General features: G+C 39.7%; 1 protein-coding gene across 1 annotated transcript; it reads left to right on the forward strand.

The window, feature by feature from the left end:
- Positions 1–6,467: 6,467 nt before the first annotated feature.
- Positions 6,468–7,658, forward strand: LOC147906254 (glycine-rich protein 2-like). The gene has a single exon (XM_087383823.1). The coding sequence runs from the start codon at positions 6,536–6,538 to the stop codon at positions 7,151–7,153; it is 618 nt and encodes a 205-aa protein (XP_087239949.1). The 5' UTR covers positions 6,468–6,535; the 3' UTR covers positions 7,154–7,658.
- Positions 7,659–23,022: the final 15,364 nt, after the last annotated feature.

Genomic DNA, 23,022 nt, shown 5'->3' on the forward strand with positions numbered 1-23,022 from the left:
GCCTTTACCCCGGTTATGTACAATACTCAAACACATATATAAATGAATGAAAAAGAAGATTAGGGTGGTTCTGCACCCACCAAAACTTATGTGGCTCTCTGTTTCTCTCTCTCCCTCTTCCGTTCTTGCTTCCGTTGAGAGCACTCTCATGCCATCCCCCTTGCCCCTAACTATGTCATCCCATCCCTTGCTTGGATGTGACATCCCATTCCCTCGTTACACCTATGCTAGCCCCTCCTCGTTGCGTTTGCTTGCCCCTGCCCCCTACGTCCTTGCGTCGGGCCAACGCCCCTGCTAGCCCTCTGCCCTTATGCCTGTGCTTGCCTTGTGCCCCTAGACCCCTGATCGTCATAGGCCCTTTCACCCATACCCCCTGTTCCCCTATCTATGCCCTTGTTCGCTACCTACACACATCCCATTGAACACCCCTTGGCTATGCCAGTAGTTTGATTACAATATAAGCCTGGAAAATTGATAATCTCTCGTGTAAATCAAATTATGAAATAAAAATTACAATTGAACATTATGTTCATGCTCAAACTTGAGTTTGGACATCAAATTTGAGCTTTAACTTGATGTTCAACTTCAAATTAATGCTTTACATCAACTCTAGGCTTTCGCTTGATGCAAAACATCAAATTGAACCTTCAACTTGATGTTTTACATCAAGTCTGAGCTTTAATTTGATGTTTTTCATCAGCTAAAGCTTCAAAACTTTGATGTTTTTACATGAATTCAAGGCTTCAACTTGATTCAATACATCAAATTCAACCCTCAACTTGATGCTTTACATCAATTTTAAGCTCTAGTTTGATGTTTTGCATCGAGGTGAAGCTTCAACTCGATGCAACACATCAAAGCCCTTATGCCCCTACTCGACTTGCACCTTTGCAACCCTACTTGCCCCTATGCCCCCTTTGCCCTTACACCCCTTGTGCCTCTACTCGTAGTTGCACCCCTATGCCACCTATGTACCTACCTCCTTCGCTCCCTTGCTGTGGTACTACTCAACCCTTGGATGCACCCCTCCACCCCCCAGGCTGGGCAACTAGTTTGATTACAATGTAACCATGGAAAATCGGTAATATTTCCTTGTAAATCAAATTATCATACCAAAATTACAATTGAATATTAATTTCATGCTTGAAGTTGACCTTAGACATCAACTTTAAGCTTTAACTTGATGTCAAACATCAAATTGAACCTTCAACTTGATGTTTTACATAAAGTTTAGACCTTATTTTGATGTTTTGCATTAGTTGAAGCTCCAATTCAATGCAAATCATAGAATTAAATCTTCAACTTGATGCAAAACATCGAATTATAGATTCAAATTGATGTAAAGCATCGAATCAAGGCTTTAACTTGATGTTTGCCTTTTCGAGATGATGTATCCAAAGAACAACCTGACCAACCTTTGGATGTTTAAGTTTGACTCTGATTATATGTTTGAGATAGTTCTTTTTTTGAAGTTGTGATTGTAATAAACATGTTTTGAGCAGTTACTATTGATTGTGACGTCTCAACGCAGCTTTACAGTATGCTACTTTTGCATGGAACTCTTTTTCTTCATGCTTTAGCTCTTTCGAAAGGTCAATTTTAAGTGCTGTAAATATGCATGTAAACTATATATTTATTTTAGTTCAGGAAAATTTATTGAATCATGTGAAAACTTGCAAACATTGTTTTGTTACATGATAGTTTATACATATTAATTTATCATCATGTTTTTAGAATCAAAGCACGATGTAAAAAGTAGTTAGCTTGTGTCATATACAATTTATTTTTGTATTGAATACTGGTGTGACATAAGGAGAGTCAAGTATACTTACCATGAATTCAATGAGATAAATATACAACTTCATGTTATAAGTTCAATGCCATTAATAGATACTTTAGTTTTGTCTCTTATGTTTTAGATTTCGGTTCTTATCTTGTTAAAATGCAAATTTTTTGTGTAATTGTAAATGTTTCCCAAAGAATTTGCAATATGTTGCATATCTCTTTTATGTACTTTGTTTGTGTCTCAAGCATGAATAAGCCAAGGCATCCTTGATGTGACAAACAATGTAATATTTCATAATTCCAGACTTTAACAAACTTAAATGAAAAATATAAGTTATGATGTATATACTAGTTTCATTTCTTATCTTTTAGAGTATGGAACTAAAATCTGAACTGATGCACTTATCTTATAATCTTCATGATTTCAAGCATGATCATTTCATAAATTTAATAAATTTTGAGGCACCATATGTGCCTGTAAAACTAATTATGCCAGTTTAATTCAGATTGCAAGAAATTTAGAGATAAATCATGTGTATGTACAAGCACTAGAGCCAATTCAATAAAAGGAGTGAAAAAATTCAATAATGTTTCATTTGCTCATATGTTCTAATATCCTTTAACGTATCCAATTACATACTTTTTCATTATAGTTTCCTTGCATCCCAAAATGAGAAGTTTGAGTGTCTAGTTTTAGTGAATATTGTATATTCTATGTAATAAATTTTTTCAAGAACCTAAAATATTGTATATTTTAGCGTTTTGATAAATTGCGACTGTAAATTTTATGCACATGTTTTAAAAACAACCAAATTTCCCCTAAATTTAAGAGAATCTTTAAGGAGAAACATTTGCAATTACCCATACAATCTAGAATAGTGTTAAATGGCTACATTAGGCTAAGATCAAAGATCTTATTAGGCTAAGATAAAGGTTTTTTGTTGAGATGTGATTGCAAATGAGGATGAAGCTTTGTTTCTCATATGAACATGCAACTCTGGTTAGTGCAAACCTAAACCAGATTCGAGTTTCAATACAAAAGTAGGTTCACAAGGCGTGGACATAGTAAGGAAAATTATGAATGCAAGAGTAGATTGCTACACGAGAAATATAGTTGGTAGAATGCAAACATGTCAACCTACAAGAAGAAAACCTTGGCAACAACATGGCCTTTTTTGTAGAGTAACATCCCAAAACACTTGGAATGGAGGATTGCCGCCAAATCAAGGATAGTTACTAAATTGAAGTGGGCAATGTAAATACTATGGCATATGGATACAATTATAAAAATAATTATATGATTTGAAATAAGAACAAAGACCATGGAAGGTCATCAATTTCATAGAGGCTCCTAATTATTCCTAGGCCTATAAAGTGCCCCAATTAGAGATGTAACAATAATGGTCTTTCACCCCCTATGAAGACATCTTATCCATTTTGTAATGGATTTCTCCTTATCCATTCCCCTTGTCCTATTTCGCCTCATGTCTCTACCCTTTACTCTCTCTCTCTCTCTCTCTCTCTCTCTCTCTCTCTCTCTCTCTCTCTCTCTCTCTCTCATGCGCGCACCTGTGTACTATGTATATATACATAATATATACACATTCTACATTATAAATAAACAAATAGATGTGTGTGTTGTTTGTACATATATTGTATATGTACAAATATCTACATTCTACTAATATAAAAGTATATGTATATACATAGGTTCAAACCTAGGTATATGTACATATGTAGGGATACACACATACTTGTTTATTTATTTATATGTATATCTACTCATTCCATCATACATAGTCTCCTCCCTCTTCTCATAGTTAGCCTTTGCAATTTTGAACCTCATTGCTAAACCATAATCACATTTTTGAATGTTATCTTTATGTATTAATGGCTTGCTTTTAGTGTGACTGAAATTACTTTTTGTGAATCAGCGGCAATGGGTAGTGAGTGACTTTATTTTTTTGGCAAATAAAAAGACAAAACTTTAATTAATAGAGGAATACAAACAAGGAGAAGTTCAAACTCCTTTAAAGGTTGGCAATGCTCATCTAACTACAACCTTAAAGTAGACTATGTATTGCTCTCAAGAGAGCATGGAAAGCCTGACTAAACCAAAGGTCCTTTTTGGCAAAATACTTCATACTAATGCAAATCAATCCGAGAATCTCCTCAAATTGTTTTGCATTTGTAGTGACTGACTTGACATATTTTCTTGAAGGTTAAATGTTAATGAGAACAACATCAAAAGTGTACACAAATAATACATGTATGGACCATGACTAATATATATTTTCTTGATGTGAGGTTGAGCAAAAAGTGATACCATCACTCAGAGTAGTACATACATGCTCATGAATGAGAAATCCACACCTTAAAGTCCACAAGGAAAGTCCATCGAATAAAAAATTCTCGCAATTAAAGAGCTTGAAATGGAAAAGATGTACTAAAACGTACTTACATGTTCTTTTCAAATGTTAAGCAATTTTAATAGATGTATAGAAAATGATTGATAATTACGTACTTAATTGAGGCAATGAGAGACTGTCATTGTCTTTTAAGAGCACTTGAACGTGGACTTTGTATATCTTGTGGATTATAGCCATAAAGGAACTTGTGTGCCCTCCTTTGTTTTTTCGGATTCTGTATCATGCACATAAAATCTAGGAAAGCTCCATTGGATTGTGCATTAAATGGTTTGTATTTTTAATAATTGGCACAAAAGATAACCCTTACACCTCGTCTCACGTACCTTGCAAAAGCTGTAGGTGCTATCTATTCAATTAAATGAATGAAAAAAGCGATATGAACCTCCTACGATGCTACACAATAATTTCTTTGAAATACAAGGATGCATTCAATCCTTGAGATTGGATGAGGAACTACCTTTTGAGAGTGACAAGTTAATTGTTAAGGCTCGTTGTATAAGAGGTAAGGCCTTTTAATTTATTATATAATTATACAATCTTGTGGCTAGCGTCACTTCACTACATATAAAACCATAACTTTCCTATATTTAGGACCATTTGAGTTTTTATCCAGCTAAGAAGTGTTACTCATGATTTCATGACGAATGACATGCCTTCTTATGTAGAACAAGATAATAGAACCCTTTGTAGGCTCTAATTGGTCCATTTCTACCATTTTTTAATGTAGACTATGTTCCTTTCCTTCTATTTGATGGATGAGCTAGGTTTATTATGTAGGATATAGGAAATAAAAACCCTCTTCACGCTCTTTTTGGCCTTTGTTTTGCATTTTTATATTGTGGGAGACAAGGTCTTAACTATTATTTCTCCCAAAAATATTAGTACATGCATTCTTAGTAAGATGGCTGGTAGCTAAAGAAGGAAGCCGCTTTGGTTGTAGCTTCCTTTTGGGGCTTTAGGGTGTGAGGATAGATGCTACCTAACTTTAAAATGTTGACTAAATACTATGATTGGAGCATTTTCTTGCATGTTTGAGGGGCTTGAGACAAACATTATCTAGCTCTACAAGCGTAGAAATTATTTATCTTGCTAGATTTTTATAAAAGTTAGATATTTGGGTGGTCACACCTTTTCTTTTGAGATTTGTCTTAGCTCATAGTTTTGATATCGACATCCAATACTAGCCTAAGGAGTTAGCAATTATTTAGGAGGCTTATCATGTGTTGTGTTGTGCTGTTTAACAATCACCCACATGGCTAGTTCACCCACTCTTACTACTGTAGTCCCCGCAAGTGCGAGCAATATGATGTGAGTACCAGAGACTAGTGCCATTATGTGGAATCTACCCTCTAATCGTTGCACAATGGAATCTTTGGTCGAGGAAGCTTGAGAATCTTAGAGAGTGGAAGCTTGAGGTCCAATTTAAATGACTAGGTAGTACAGACAAAGCAGTAAATTGCAACTAATTCTTGAGCAATATTGCTAACTAATATAAAAATTGCAAATACATTAAAGGCAGACACTCCTAGCAATTGGCTAGAACATACTAAGAGTGCATTCACATGTAGGCACTGTCCCCTCAAGTGTGAAGGCCCAAATTTAATAAGTTTCCACTTCTTGATTCAATTTTCATGACAACCCCAAAATTGCCTTCACAAATACGGCCAAGGGTCCATATAGGACCCGGAGAGGTGGTTGCATCCACTATGAATCGCCCTAATGCAACTTCCTTTAGAACACATGAGAACAAGGAGCTGCTCATCATGCAATGTTTGCTACCTTGAGGGTTGAGGTTGATGCTCGAGGAGTTACCGCTTACATAAATTAAGGGTGTTTAACTCGGGGCACCCATGCTTGCCCTTGGTGCAGTAAATGCATGTGGACTGTGGGGCATGCTCTGGGTAGGCATGCTTTGAAAATACTGGTCTTGTATTACCAAAAAAAAGCATTGGTCTGGGTAGGCATGCCAAGGGGTGGGGTCCTCCAAGTAGAGGCATCGTAGTCAATATTAATCAGCTATTAAGGCCTGTCTGAAAGATTGGCGCCAAGAGCGATGGGACAGGATCCGTCGGATGGCGAGGGTTTAGGGCTGGAGGGGAGAGGTAAGCCGTCGGATGGAGGGGTAAGAGCTGTGACACGTGCAATCTGTCTTTGAACAAATGCATGCAATTGTCATGGCCCATCATATGATGGCCCATGGGCATAGCATAGCATATACTAGCCTTCTCTTCCTTCTTCCCGCCTTCCCTACCGTTCCGCAGCCGCCATTCGGGTGCATTATTGATCTCACCTCCCATCCTCCCAGGTCTCCTCCTCCTGCCATGGCTGATCCCCCCCCTGCTGCCAAGCTCACCGGCAAGGTCAAGTGGTTCAGCAACGCTCGTGGGTTCGGATTCATCACTCCTGACGACGGTGGCGACGACCTCTTTGTTCACCAGATGTCCATCCACTCCGACGGCTTTCGCACCCTCAACGAGGGAGAGAGTGTGGAGTACGTGGTGGAACAGGGCGAGGACGGGCGTGCCAGAGCGGTGGAAGTGACCGGGCCGGAGGGGGCGTTTGTGCAGGGTTCAAGGAGGAGGGACGGGTTTGGAGGGGGTCGGGGAGCAGGGGGTGGGAGCGGAGGGGGAAGAGGTGGTGGAAGAGGGCGAGGGGCCAGAGGTGGTGGTGGGTACGTTGTTGGAGGTGGCGGATACGGCGTTGGAGGTGGTGGTTACAGTGGCAGTGGCGGCGGTGGAGGAGGATATGGTGGCGTAGGAGGCGGAGCCTGCTACAACTGTGGTGAATATGGGCACCTAGCTCGCGATTGCACTCAGGAAAGCAGTGGTGGAAGACGAGGTGGTGGCAGTGGTGGTGCTGGCCGTGGTCGTGGAGGAGCTTGCTACAATTGTGGGGAGCCTGGTCACCTGGCTCGCGATTGCCCTTCTGCAGGTAACTGATTCACAATCTCCCGTGGCAATTTTTTGTAGCCCTTGGGGCCAGAGCTCAATACTCTCCGCATCGGCAACATCACGCTCGATCTCCAGAAGTAAGCTGTAGATCTGTTTCTTGCTTGGTAGCCTTCTTCTGTAAGAAGCAGAGCCATGTTCCTTCTTGGACGGTTGCTATCTTCAGATGGATAATTGCTCTATCACTCTCCTTTGCATTCTCTATTCCGGTGAAGTCAGTGGATTAGCACTTTAGTCAGGGCAAACACCAGTGCCTCAACGGCTCGAGATTTTTGGTCCGATGTCTTTCTAGACTTCCGCTACGTAATTGGTACGTTCTCCATTGTCTCCCAGCCTTGGATTTTCCCATCGGAAATGGTGGGCATTTTGGCAGCATTTTTTTATAATTGTATGTGTAAGGCCCGGCTCGGCCCTGCTGATAGCTATGCAAATGCTGAAGTAGTGAAGTTTATTTCCGATCTGACTGACTAAGTACCTGAGTATGATACTCTTTGTTCGATCGAGGTCTCTACTGCCCTTATAATCTTGTTAATTTCTGGCTGACTTGATGCCTTCTAGACTGTTATCATGAGGGAATTGAGATGTCTGCTGATCGTTCTTAGTTTCGTGCGTATGCGATGTTTCAATCATGGAGATTATCCTGGGCTTTGAAGGTCCTCCATAATACTTTCTTGCCGAATTTAAAGCTATTAAAAGTCAACAGACTTGTTCTGCGTCATAGGACTCATAAGAATGCAAAAATGGAGTCTATGCCCTTTCTTGCTCAAGCATTTACGAGGCCGAAGGGGTTCAGTATTGCTCTCGTAAGATATAAAGATTATTTAGTACGCCTCCTACACTTTAACCATGAACTAACTATGATGACATTCCATGCCAAAATAATCGGATCGACTAAAATAGATGAGAATCTAAATCGGTTATGCGGGGATAGAGTGTTTTATGAAAAGTGGTAGGATCTTCTAGGGTAAGTCCCATGTGAAATTGTACAATTGTCTAGACTCTAAGCAATGCATGTTGATAAATGAGCTAGGTGTTTACACAATGTTCTTGTGATTAGCTAGCACATAGGGAGGGTAATTATAGGTTTTTCTTATGATTGGGTTGTTATGTGGTAGGGTTGGAAGGAGAACTCAACTAACTAGTGTTCAATTGAAGTGCTTTAGGGCCACGTTTCAAAATTATTGAAATATACTTAATTCCTAGTGGCTAGGAACCCATTTGCACATGGATTGGCATGGATTGGGCTCCTCTTGCTTGTCAAGTAGGTAGTCCTTCCTCTTGCTAGTCAACTGGTCTCTCCATTATTAGTAATATAACTTACATCACTTATGGTTCTTTGTGCTCCATAGGTGTAATGGGCATTCCCTTCAAGATTGAGTTGATATTACATTAGTTTTCTACATTGCTTGTGGAGCATCGGTGAGCGTGAAAATTTGCTTTGTATCCCTTAATTGCCATTGAGTTTTTTAATGCTTAAATTACATTGGGTGGGTTACTCACAATCTTGGTTTTTTAGTTTGATAGTTGTATGACTAGGTTGGGAATCACAACTATCCAAGTAATTAGATTTCTTTCTAAAACTTATTGAACCCCTTTTATCCATTTTAGCATGTGAAGTGCACCTAGAATAGAAGCATTTGATGGTGCATGGGTGCCAAGTAGGGATGTCCCAATAGCAAAGCTCTTTGATAATATATCATGGTGGTTTAGATTTTTTTTAATTCAATTACAATGCATGTAAATGGAATGATCTCCTAAATAGTTAGAGAGAAAAAGGCTCCCTTAAAGTAGAAGGAACTTTGAAGGACCTAAAAATTTGTGAAAGGTTCCAAACAATTTCATTTAGTCCACCCAACATCTTTGGAAAAACTTTCATTACATTGCTTTGATCAACCCATGGAGTCTTGGAACTTTAAATTAGCTTGGAACTTGAGCATGGCTTCAAAACTTATTATTATAATAAGTTGCACATTTCTTGACACCTTGGATGCTTAAGATGTTCCCAAGAGAGAACTTTTCTTCTTGTCAGGATGGGGGGAGGACGTTTATATGGTTGTCACAACCATATTCATGGGAAATTGTTTATACTTCTTCTATGGGATAATCTTGTTTGAGCATTAATTCAAAATATTTGAGGTCCATAATTCTTTCTACAAGTCATGGCCATGCAAAATATGATATTTTCCAAAACTCATATGCATGACCCTTTAATTCTAATAAAAAAGCTCAAAATATTGAACTTAAAATGAAAGATTTAGAGTGGTTACACACCACCCTATGCTTGCCCTCGTGAGAATGTGGATTGATAGTGTGGTTACACACATGGATAAGCTTAATTGAAAAAAGAACACAATTATGTCAAATGGGCCAAAGTAGGTGAATGGGGATTGATAGTGTGTGGTTGCACACACATGGACAAGCTTAATTGAAAAAAGAAACACATTTATGTCAAATGGGCCAAAGTAGCTTACGTGGAGCTTACGTGGTAGAAGTTGAAGACTTTGTATTGGTTGGCTTGGGTTGTCATCATGAAAATTGTGACTTGTGAGATAGATGGGGAGTGGAAGTTGAACAATAGATGGGTCTCTTTTATTGCATGCCCACTTAGTTCTGAACACGCGGAGGCCATTGTGGTGGATGTTCCTACTTGCCCACTTGGCAAATAAGTAGTAGCTTAGGTGGTAGATAGCATGTAGGTCGGTAAGTAGTAGCTCATTGTTAAGCAGTAGATAGTTGCTAACTAGTTAGCTAGTAGCAGAGGTTAGCTAGTAAGCAATAGTTAGCTACCATTGGGCATTCGGTGTGTAAGCCCCCTCAATCAAAAAAACCTTTTTAAGAGCATAACTTGGTAGGGTGTGAGGAGGACTTCATAAGGTGTATAATTTGGGGGATGAATTACTTCTAGAGCTATGGAGGAGCTAAGGGGGGAGGTGTGTGCATGCATGAGTGGGAAGAGAAGGTAAGGGGAGAGGTGAGTGCACATTAGTGAGGGGAGACACATTAGCTAATTGTATAATACACTAGAGGACTTTATTAGGCAATGCAATTTCCAATGTTCCAAGGGATCCTTCGACTTGAGACAAAACATAGGGTCTACCATGAGTCAAACATATGATATGTAAGCTCCATTTAGGAGTTAACCATGTGGCACAAATCATATAGTGGAATTTTAGATTGATGTTCCCCATGGTGGTGATTGTGCCAATGCAAAGTTTGGACCAATGACGGACAAGGTTATTAACCATGTCATGAGAAGATAGCAACACCAAAACATCATCGTTAAGTTGCATGTGTGAGTGTTTTTGTCATTGGTTGGATGATGGTAAGTCTATAGAGCTAGGATTGTGCCTTGGTGCCAGATCGGCCCAAGATGACTATAAAAGAATGAGGAAAGAGAGGAGGGTTGGCCCTCCCTTCAAAGGTGACATGTATAAAAGGCCAAGTAGTTGACTTGGGTCTTTACTTATTGTGTGCTCACATTGGAATACAAGCTTTCTTCTACTCTTGAAGTTTACTCTTGTTTCCTCTTCATGCTTTTCGTGAATGCCATGTCCTCTTTCCCCCTTCCCCTTCTCCTTTCATACTCCCTCTCCCTTCTCCATTCTCCTCTCCTCTCTTGCTTATTCTCTTATGGATTCGTGATTGCAACAAGCCAATAATTGTGCATTGCTCTTCACCCAGAGTCGCTTGGAGGGAGTACCTCATCAGCGTATCGGCTAGATCCCCATGACATGTGAGTCACCGTGGAGACTACACATTTTGGCGGCATTGTCGAGGAGTTATCAAGTACGATTTTGCTTGCCTTGTCTCTTTCATTATCCACCTATTGCCCACCTAGTGAAAAGCTGGTTTTTGGAGCATAAGAACTGTACGTGAAAGGAAGGTGTTTTGAAGTGATTTTTTGATGTTTTTGAAGTAAAATGAGAGTGAAATTGAAGGAATGGTTGGTTCTTGTGATTGGTAAGGGCCATGGTGTCAACAAATCTCAAGGAAAACATGCAAAAATGTTGTTCTTGAGTGAATTTCAAAGTGGCCGATAGAGGCAAGTTTGGTCCAAACCTAAAAAATCCTTCAAATGTGTTGAAAAGTTGTTTTTTGTTGTCTTTGGTTACTTAGTAGAGCAAGTAGTGTACCCGGCACAAAAACTCCACATTGCTTGAAAATCATCAAAACTCAATCGACAAAACTGTCTGTAGCAGTCACATTGAATATGCCCTAATTCAGCGCACATTGAATTAGCTCTACCATGCTGAATTCCTAAAGTCGTCTCGCTGAATCAGCAAAGTCAATGTTGAATTAGCGAAGTCAACACTTACTAATTCAATGCATGCTGGATGAACTAGATCTAGCATGTTGAGTTAAAAAAGTCAATGCTAAATTAGGAAAGTCAACTTAGAATTATAATTCAACGCATGTTGAATCAGCTAGCCCCACCTACCCTTGACAATTTTCACCTAACTCCCAGTTGGACATTAAATGATGACAGTGGGCATGTCAACACTTGGTCAACACTGTGTTAGTAAAGTCAACGTTGAATTAGCCCTAATTCAGTGCATTTTAAATTAGCAAAGTCAATGTTTAATTAGCCCTAATTTAGTGCATTTTAAATTAGCAAAGTCAACATTGAATTAGCCCTAATTCAGTGTATTTTAAATTAGCAAAGTCACTGTTGAATTAGCCCTAATTCAGTGCATTTTAAATTAGCAAAGTCAACGTTGAATTAACCCTAATTCAGTGCATTTTAAATTAGCAAAGTCAATGTCAAAGTAGCAAAGCTAGTGCCAAATCACTAATTCAACGCACATTGAATTAGCTCCTTAAGTGAAGGTTGGCCAGTTGCAAATTTAGAAAAAAATAATGAAATTTGCATGCAAATCGCATTGAAATAAATCCGATTTTCAAAAAAATTACTGGGGAAATACACCCACATGCTATCCTTGGACCCCGCATCGAAGTGGAATCAACCTATGCCAAACAACACATGCACTTCAGATCAAGAAGAGTAGGAGCTAACCCTAAGCATGAGGATAGTTCCTCAAATACCCTCTTATCAACCTACACACCTAGCACTACATCCTTAGGGTTAGCAAGCTCAAACATCAGTTTTACGCCTTGCACAAACAACTACAAGGTGATCTACCTAGCTCGAAACAGTCCATGAGCTTGGAGAAAGACATAGGAGAACCCTCCAATGTTAGAGCCTCTGTGGCTCCGGACTCTAGCTTTAATGATTCCCAATCTCCTATCCCTTCTACAACAGTGAGATTAAGGGAGACCTTTTCCAACATGATGGGTAGACTTGGACTAATTGAGCCGACATATATTAAAGCCATTTCCTAGGTAGAATAGGGTGCAAGTAGAACCTCTGGTGTTGACCCAACCATCAGTGTCAGACACAAAAATTAGGGAACCAAGTCCCACCATATCTGTTGGCAATCAACCACCACCATATCCATTCTTTGATGAAAGCCAGTCATGTAGGGGTGAATTTGGCCCCAAAATCCCCAAAGAGTTTCAAATGTTAGAACAATATGGACAAAGGAGTAATCCTAAAGGTCCACAAGTAAGCCCCCCCGTCCAAAGTCCTGTCATTTCCTACTTGGCCACAGAACATGGGAGGTATGCCATACCCAAGAATTGTCTCTTATAGGCCTATGCCTGAGGTGAACATGCCATTTCCCAGAGGACCTCTAGCCCAACCTGTTAGGCCCAACCAACCCCAACTCACAATGCAAATGCCTAATGTGTCACAATACTCAAATCCTACATTTGTATAGTCACCAAATACATGGACCCTCCACCGGGACCACCAATGTACAGAGAAGGGTCACCATATCCTTAAGCTTTGCCTAGTCCACAAATGGAACTTACCATGAGGCAATGAGGATCCTAGTACAAGCATAAGAAGGGGGGCCACACCACGAACTTCCACCGGATGGAATTCTAACCCTTCGAGGAGTAGGCATGTCGATCTCCAAGCTTATCACAAAATTCCTAGGTGAAGGCATCCCGATCTCCCATGTTCAAAGGTTTGTGAAATTTTTTGGGACATCAGTGACCTGGACAAAGTCAATGCCTTTGGACTGATCCTTGATGGAAGGCAGGTCAGTGGCTCAGAGCCTTAAGCCCTGAGGAGAAGATCAATTAGGACACCTTGCGCAAGGCATTCATCGTAGGGTTTGCTCCAAGTGGATCAAAATGGAGTCCTATCAACCAACTATATGAGGTATCAGAAAGAGAAACAAAGTCTCTTAGAGACTACATTGCTAGGACTAGACATTTAAACTCAAGGTGTGAACCTCATGAGAGGGTGAGTGATGCAAAACCACTACCATGCTTCCTCATAGGTCTATGGTACTCTAAGCTTCGTGATCATCTGTTTGCAGTGAATTCGACATTGTTTGAGCTATGCAACATGGTTGCAATATGCCTAGACAACAATATGAAGGAAAAGGCTCAAGGGGAGAAGACTTCACCTGCCTCATCAGAGGTATCTCAAACCTTGAATGCCATTGATTCATGTGAAGCCAAGGAGACAACCACGGCCACTACAGGCATGCATATGGAGTACTTGGCTACCAACTTGTTAAATCAGATAAGCCAACAATTAAAAGGAGGAGCAACAAGGGAAGCCCCCCAGTAATCCTCATGTGTGATATGTTTAGTATGGAATTATTATAGGAATTCACCCCACAAATGAGTGCCCCCAACTTAGGGCAAGGCTGACACTTTATCGTACCCATTAGGAAAAAAGGGAGCTCATTTTGGGGCCCTGTAAGAAATTCGCTATTTTCTCCCTAAAATGTGGAAAAAGCAATAAAATACGGATATTTGTCAGTTCAAGACCATAAGTGCGTCAGTCCAGGGAGGAATAAAAAAGTCCTTTCAAATAATTGAGAAGACGTTGCATTAAACTCTCCATATAGATTCTCTCTCCATATATATTTCGCATCTCTTTCGACGGTCGCCTCTCATAAAGAACCCATCATGCCATCACTAATCCATTTTTTCCAAATATTTGAATGGTTACTGTGAAAGATTAGATGAGTTTTATAAAAAGCAGACAAGATGAAGAACCAACCCTCACGAAATGGCTGCGTGCAACCATGCTGTTAAAGAAGAACCTCAAAAGAAGCGACTACACCATTTGCACATTGATTTAGAAGAAAAATATGTGCCGCTACAGAAAAGAGGAAAGGTTCTGCTTGTGAATGCTGAGCAAAAGGAAAACATGAGAAGAGCACGAATGTATGTATACATTTCGACTCAACATTCAACTACGAAAATGTATAAGACATTGTATGTCCAAGAAAGAATGGAGAAGGTGCAAGAAATGTCGATAAATTTAGACTTGAAAGAGCAGCTACAAAGGGAAATCGAAGAGCATTCAAAGACAAAGAATGAGCTACAGGGAGCAAGAATGAAGAGAACAGTTCTTGGAGAAAGACAACGAAATAAGAGAATTTGAAACATTGCGGAGTTGAAAGCTAGCACTGGAGGATGTAAGCGTAGAGTATAGAAAACAAGGTAAGAGTACATCTTGTTTAGCCATTGTATTTGTATATGTGTGTCCATCTTGCAAGAAAATCTGTAATATTGCAAAGTGTACTTGTTGCAAGGAGATTTTAGGACCTCAGAAAGAAAACATTGATCCTAATTCCTATCAAACAAATGAAGCGTTTAGTCTCCACTATTGTTGCAAAGAACATGATGGAGGAAAAGAAGTTTAACAAGGTAAAACATGAAGTCCTTGAAGACTTTGTATTGGAAAGTAAAGCCGATGTCACAAAAATTCAAGAGGCTCTTGATGTGAGCGGAGTGAGCAGAAAGGGATATGCTTTAAGATTTATAGTTGTGTCATCAACATTAAAAGATCAACGGATAAAACATGTGTTGTTACCAACACCAACACAAGTGTGGAAGAAACGAGATCATCTCAACCAAGAAATTGATAAGTTTATTGGACAGTACTTTCATATCGAAAGTGTATATGAAAGTGAAAAGGGAAGCACTACATATAATGCTTGGAATAATATTTTTGTAGATCTTGAACAATTGCAGAGACTTATGGTTGAGTTCTACAGTATCACATTTGAAGAATATAAAGGAGTTTTGAAGTTTGTTGTGAAGCTTGATGAGTGTGAAATCGTCAAGGAAGAAAAGATAGAGAGAATTTCTATCACTTTGATGAATCGAGCACTTGATCATTCGATCACAAAGTCCATCTCAAAGTACTTCACTGTCCAATCAAAAAAGCATGTATGGTGGTTGGACGCATTTGAGGTATGTAAACTATCACCTTCCAAATTAGTGTTTGCTCGAAATGTAATAAAATTTATATCATATATCTTACAAACCTATGGTTTTAAATTATAGGTGAAGACTGAGGACCATGCAGTACTTTATTGGGTATTTCATCAAACAGATATACCATCAATTATCAAGAGTCAAGTCCAAGGATGCCATCTTCATGTTCTAGGGAAGGGTGACTTTCAAATTGAATGGCATATGGCAAGTGACCCGAAAACACTAAAGTGTGTGTCCAATATAAGCAAAGGGGGTAACTCAAAATCTCCTTGCTTGTACAGCAATGAACCAGCGCATGTCCTAGATTCTAAATGGTGAAAAAGAGCACCCAACAAAGATAAAGTAGATAAAAATTTCAAAGCAGTTCCTTGAGATCCCATTATGCAATGTTCACATTTGTACATTGCATGCATTATGTAGGATCATTGAGAAACTAGTTTTTCTATATATTGGATTTGCACGGAAACTTCACCCTGAGAGCAGAAGAAAAGAGGCACTACAATCATTAGAAGCAGTGCTATCAGAAATTGGTCTCCATGGAGGAGATGTACATATTACAAAGGATCTTTAAAAATCTACAAATGGAAAAGACGTTCCTATCAAGCCATCTATTGGTGGAGTAAAGGCTAGAAGATTTTTCTCATCCAGAGAAAAGAACAATATTTAATGGCAGTAAAACAACATACGTATCAAGGATAAAGTATAACTTGTGGAGAAAAGTACACAATGCTATCAAAGATCATCAAGAAGATGGATTGGCAAAAGATGTCAAGGCAGAAGTGTGGAAATGCTTAGATAAGCTTTTTGTTTTTTGTGACCAAGCCACCTTTAGCAAAAATGATCAACAAGCATTTGAAGAGCGGTAAAGAGTTTTGGAAAGGCAATGAAAGAGGCTTGGACAACATGTAAAATCACTCATTACATGGTAAGAACAATATCCTATTTTTGTGCATGCTTTTTTTAAAAGCAAACAATATTAGTTTTATATATTCTAATGCCCACTTGCCTATGTATTAAAATAGCATATAATCTACAATCACCTTCCTTTCTTTGTAAAAAAAATACGAATGCCCTGCAATTTGGTCCACACAAGGAATGGAAAAATCACACTACATGGCACAAAATGCATTCTCTACAAGATTGTGCAATAAGGGTAATTGCATAACCTTCTCTCAAATTAAACAAGCACTGTACGTCATATAACAAGACATACTCTTTTCCCTCAATATTGAATGAGGGAAGAATGGGCACAGTGAGGTCGGAGCTCTCAGCCTCAACGTCATCCACTATGATAGCATCTCTTAGGGTCTCATTTTTTAAGGCCACTAGGTTTAATGCTGCAACTACAAGCTCCTCCTCTGTCGGGTTGATCTTCTCTTCCACTTCTGCTAGGTCTGACTTATCTTCTGTTTCCTCTTCCTCATCGCTATCCTTTGGGTCCTCAACTTATCCATCAACATAATGTGCGTACATACATGGCAAATGCAAGTGGCCATATTGACTATGTGAGCAGAAGCCCTCCTTTACTCCTTGATTCTCTAAGACCACCTTGGTCCATCTGCATGCTGCTCAACAGACATAGGCATCTGGTTATCATGGTCGTAGAGCTGCCTTACCCATCGTGGGAATGGCTTTTTTGGTGGTGTAACAACAAGTTGGTGACTTATACCTTCATCATCTGATATTTCCTCCTCCTTTATAGCTCTTGGGACAGGTCCATAGTGAATTACCTCCTTGCAGATTCCCTTGTGGTAGTCTTTTAAACTATCAAATAGCTTGTGCATTTGATACCTCATCTTGCCATTTGCAGCAATGTCCTTGACATGTACAAAAGTCTTACTATTGACAACTTTTGATCCTTCAACTGTTAGCTTGTGGAAGGATTCATACACCTCTCCAAGAAAATCCTTGTGCTGTGTCAGAATAGACTACAAATCCATCTCCTTATTGAACATCTCATGGTATTTGTGATAGTGCATTTGGCATTCTAACTTCTATAGAAATTCAAAGAGCTGTAGTTGGGGTGACTTCTTTTCCTCCTCCTTTCCCTTAGCAACCGACTGTCCACCTTTGTTTGAACCCTTGTCATTAAGCTTTCTTCTCTTGACTGCATCATACAAAATAAAAAATGATTCCTGCACATATAGCTAAAAAGAAACAGAAGGACTCATAAAGAAATTCTTGCCAAGAGAGTCCTCCTCCCTTACAGCATAAGCTGAGAGGTCAATGGTCTTCCTAACAGGTCTTGGTGCATCACCTACATCAGCTAGATGGTTAGCTCCTCCTCTTTGAAAGTCTGTAGAAAAACGTGATATGATTGTCTTTATAATTAAATACATTGAAATCGCATTTTCTAGCAAATAGTCCTATTGATGCGAAAACAACATGTCCAGACAAATTCAGGTAAATCTTCAAGATAGTTGTCTTGATCATTCAAAAGATGAAGTAAATGCCTAATAGCTAATGCAGTAGAATTAGATAGACCAAGAAGACACTTGGAAAGGTAGATCAAGACTGTGGTGTATTTAAGTACTTGTATCCTTTCTCTCCATGGCTTTTGCACAAGTATAGGTAGGTGGGGATGATGATGGGAGAAAAGCAAGGTCTAAAGTATTGTCTAGATGAAGATGAGGAAGAAGATGAAGATTCAAAACTGTTGAATGGATGGAGAAAAGTGAAGATAAGAGGAGATGGCACAGATATCTATTCAAGTCACACTTGTCAGCCACGCATGCCAAAAATGGTCTTCAAGGTACTATTTTTAGAGTATCTAGTGATTGCATGCACCTATTTTTAGACTAAGCTACCAGAATTAATCATTCCCTTTGTCATCTCCATCTCTAATTTCATCTTCCTCCCTATAGGCTTGTGACATAGACAACCTCAACAGCTCTATTACACTGACCCAATACAGCTCCAGCTCCTTCCCCCAGACCCACTACAGCTCTATCTCAACCCATCAAGCTAACACCCATCAAACTATTATCCACAACCTCACCAACTCTATCACACTGACCCACTATAACTCAAGATACGTCAAGCTGACAACCATCAAGCTGTCACCCATCAAGCTCTCATTATCTACATACTATAATAAGGTTAGTACCTTTGTAAACTGATCTTTCTCAAACATTCTACAGACTCTTGCAGAACAATTTGCTAAAAAATGCAATATTCATGTTTGTTCAAGAAAACTGCTCCAAATCGCGTTTTTTATCAAATTCTTACACCCCTAGCATGTTTTGTTCATAAACGCGATGTAGGGTGTTTTTATGCAAAAGAACATCGCGTTTTTTGGAAAAAAGAATAGTATCCTCTATGGAGCAAGTACTGGCACCTAAGGAAAGGTGAGGTCTACACAATCACAGATCAAGAAAACACTACTGTCCACAAATATAGCAAATTCCAAAGTGGTATATATATATACCTAGATTTTTTCTATCCATGGTTGGCCCTGGTGAATTGTCTGCGGCTCTTGCACAGGTGCAGTAAGGTTGAGGGGGGAGGGGAATGATGGGACTAAGGGGGCGGGATGATGGCAGTGATGCAGATAAGGATGTGGTGTCAAACGTGAGTAGGACCATAATGTCTTATGATCTTTTGCTGAGCCCAAGTTGCTTCTCAGAAAGTTGTCAGTGAAGATAATTTGTCTTTCACATTGGAACATTCTTGTGTGACTTCCACTATGTCTAGCATGGTTTTTGTGACAAGTTCTTGTGTAGCTTCCATGAAGCTTGATGCCGAACTTCTTACTAAGGAAGGTTCTTGTGTAGCTCCCAAAGTAGATTCTATTATTTTCTTGGTAGGTTCTTGTGCTACTGCCTCCTTTTCGAAAATAGGTTCATGTGTAATTGCCATTTGCCTTGAAGATGATGTAATGAATTCAACGGTGTTTCGATAGACTAGTGGTCGAGATAGATTGTTGTGTTATTTTCTCTCTTTTTGAGATAGGTTCTTGTGTAACTACTTGTTGTTGATAGGAGGTAGATGATGTCCTTTATGTTTGATCCTCCTATATTGGTGATTTTCCCTTGTCCTTGAAAGCAGGTTCTTGTGGTTCTATATTAATCAAGGTAGGTTCTTGTGGTTCTAACCTCCAATATTTGCCCTAGTTTTTGATAATGGATAGGCTTGAATCTGACGGTTGCCTCTCATTTATTGATGATGACGATTTTAGAGCCTTAGGCGTCCATTCTTTCTTTTGCTCTTTATTGAGCACATTGTCGTTGTTGCTTGAAGATGATGGAGATAGTACATTGGGTGCCCAAATATAAAGTGTTTCCAAGATAATATCGTAGTGTTATGGGAACCCAACGGTATTGTACCTTCCTTATTGGATGACGTCATTTCGTTCTTCAATGTTGAGGTTTGTTGTTTACATGATGGGGTGGCTTTTGATGTCAAGGTTTCATCGGAACAAAAATATATGATTGACCTTCAAAGTACACTTGCACCTCTAGTAGATCCTTTTGGACCCACATGTGCTTGGTTGGTCTTCTTGTTTATCATCTTTGTTGATGAGGCTTTGTTAGAGATCCATCTCCAAATAGATTTTCAAACATAGGGTGAGCCTTCCAAGTTTGGAGATCCACCCTCATGAATTTCTTGTTGTTATGTAAATATATTATATTTGAGCTCCAGTCATGGACGAGTCCTGCAGCATGCATGAAAGGTCTATCCAATATGATGTCATAGCCATTTGGTTGGTTAGGGAAGTCCATTATGACAAATCACACTAGGTAGGTCAAACCAAAGGTCTTAATCTTGATGCACTACTTAGTGACTATGCTTACACTTGCTCCTCCATCCAAGATTGCCGTTACTTTTCTATCATGGTAGGATATCGATAGTACTGCATTTGTATCATCACTCTCTTAAGTATTGGCCCAATTTGTTGACCAGTACCTTCAAAAAGTCTTGGGGGTCGTTTAGGGGTTCTACCATCTCAGGATCAATGGGCTTAAGAGCTACTGTTTGCCCATTCATCCAATCCGAGAGGTGTCTCCTTAGAGTATGATTATTTGATAATAGTACCGCAATGGGCATCTTTACCTCGGTGGATAGGAATGAGGCCAATCTAGCAATGTCTTGGGGCCTAGTAATAATTGGTTCCAAGCCATCTGATTCTAGCTCTTCAAAACCATAGAAGGACATGTTGGAATCCTCTTTTAGTTGTTGTTGCAAGGAGGGGTCCTCTTGAAATATTCACTGCATTAATGTGGACCCCTCCATTGAAGAGTATGAGATACTTTCTTCTTCCACTCTTTTGGGCACTTTCAAGGATTGAGAGGCTCGATTGACTTCTTAGTGCCTTGGATAGATCATATCAGCTCCCTTGCTTGCCTTGACTCTTTGCTCAAACTTTTCTTGTCAATCGTGCATCAAGTTTTGTGGCTCGATGAGGCATTGTTTCTCTACCAAGGGGTCTTGGTATTTGTCATGACCCTTGGGCATTGTGGCTCTACCCTGGACATGGGTTCTTAGTGATTTCTTGACTTCTTTGGGAGGAGGATTTTCAAGCCTCCATTTGAGGAACTACCGCTAGAAGAAGATGTGGCTAGGGTGGCAGTGTCTTCATCAGACCCATTCCATAGATGATTACCTTATCATGGCCCTTTCTAATCTTAGTGGTGCCTTTAGCATTTCTGCACAGAACCAATGTGCCTCTCTAGATTGTGATGTTCTTGTACTAGCCTTGTCTCTTTTTGCTTGTTTACGCAACTGTTTAGTAAAGGGATGGCCTTGGCCCTTGTAATTACATTCAAGGATACTAAAGATATGTGGCCTCCTTCAACACTTCGCAAATTAATGTTGGCCTTAGGGTTAGTGGTTCTAGCTGGTCTTCACACCAAACAATCCTTGTAGAGGTGATCAACTCCACACCCAGTGCACAATGGTGCTTGTGTATTTAAAGAGCCCATGACTAATGTGGGTGGGTTGTCCTTGTAGGGACAATCTTTCAAGGAATGACGTCCTTGACATTTAAACCATGAGACTAAAAAAATTAGCTACTCCATTGTATGGGCATTCATAGGACCTATGAGGGCCTTGAGATGTATAGCATTGAATAAGTGGGCTCCTCGTCAAGGTGTTCATATCTTTCACCTGTTGAGAGGTAGGAGTAATTTGGTAGATGGGGATATTTTGGGCATCCTGAATAACATAATGAATTATATAGTTGGATTGACTCATAGTATTATCGTATTGGCAGTAATCACTCCTACTAAGGGTGTGATCCCTAGTTCTTCCTAATCACTAGGTAGTCCCTCCACTAACACTCAGTTCATACTAGTGATTTGTAGTGGAGCTGGTTGGGATCCAAGTATAAGTGGGGTGATGGGAGATTTATATCCCTAAATTTCCCTTGGTTGGCAGGAGTGGCTTGCTAATTGTCCCTAGTTGGATGGATTTCAAGGCACTAGTAATATTAGTGGTGGCCTTGGTTGTTACATCGGCTGAGGGTCAGTCTTAGGATATCAACTTTGTGATGCCTCATGGTTCCCCATCATGCACAATGCCAATTAGGAAAAAATGGAGCTCATTTTGGGGCCTTTTAGGGTTTTGGAAAAATGTCTCTCAACCAATGAGGAGAAGGCCAATGTAACATAGAAATTTCACAAGAAAAGGCAAAAATATGAAAAAGAAAATAGTACTTTATGTTGGTACAAGCGTGTGGCATTAATGAGAAGATTTGTTTTTTATTCTTTTACGGTTCGCCTGTCGTATCAAGAGATGTGGACCCAAAATCAAAACAGAGCTCCATTTTGAAACCTTCCCGCATGGTGACCCAAAACAACCATCCACTTTCTTTTGTTCTCTGACGCCACTCTCTTCTTAACAAGCATTCCTCTACTTTCACCATGACGAGCCATTCCATTCTCTCTTCGACAGGCATTGTCACTTATCTTTATCTCCCTCTTATTTTTGTACTCTTCATAGTCCAATATACATCTTAGCTTTCTATTTTGATAAAATAGCACCAAAACAGGTGGATCCTTTCTCATGTGGATGGACTCTCATAAGTGCAAAATATATGATGGACACATACTTTTCAGAGCAACAGCCTGAATTTTTGAGTACTTTCATTGCATACTATTTGAGAAGTTCTAAATTCAATGCATTGATACAAAAAAGATTGAAAACATTCTTTTTTTTAATTGCAAATGAAAGAGGATAGTTTTAGCTCTGAATATGTACATAGCTTTAGAGCAAAGACAAATTTGAAGCAACTAGAGCTCTCTTCCCCTTGTCTAGCACCAGACCAACCAGTCCATACAGGAGAGGGCTCAAAAGGCCTTGAGGATCTCCGGGTTGAACAAGAGGCTTAGAATGTCCCTGGCACTAGCAATCTAGAAGATATTCTAGAAGGTGTCCGTGTTGATGAGTTGCTTGAACAATTCTCAAAGGACGTGGAAGGAGAGCCTCCAGTTGATCTTTTCCAAAATCCCAAGCCTATGCATGAGGAGGCAGGGACATCAAAGCAGCACGAGGCCAAGCCCGAGCCCATGGATGAGGAGGCAAGGACACCAAAGGAGCAAGAGGAGTCGATGCAT

This window comes from Dipteris shenzhenensis, chromosome 1, assembly GCF_047967505.1.
Source record: "Dipteris shenzhenensis isolate YYH24624 ecotype China chromosome 1, Dip_SZ_1.0, whole genome shotgun sequence".
Classification (NCBI taxonomy): Eukaryota; Viridiplantae; Streptophyta; class Polypodiopsida; order Gleicheniales; family Dipteridaceae; genus Dipteris; species Dipteris shenzhenensis.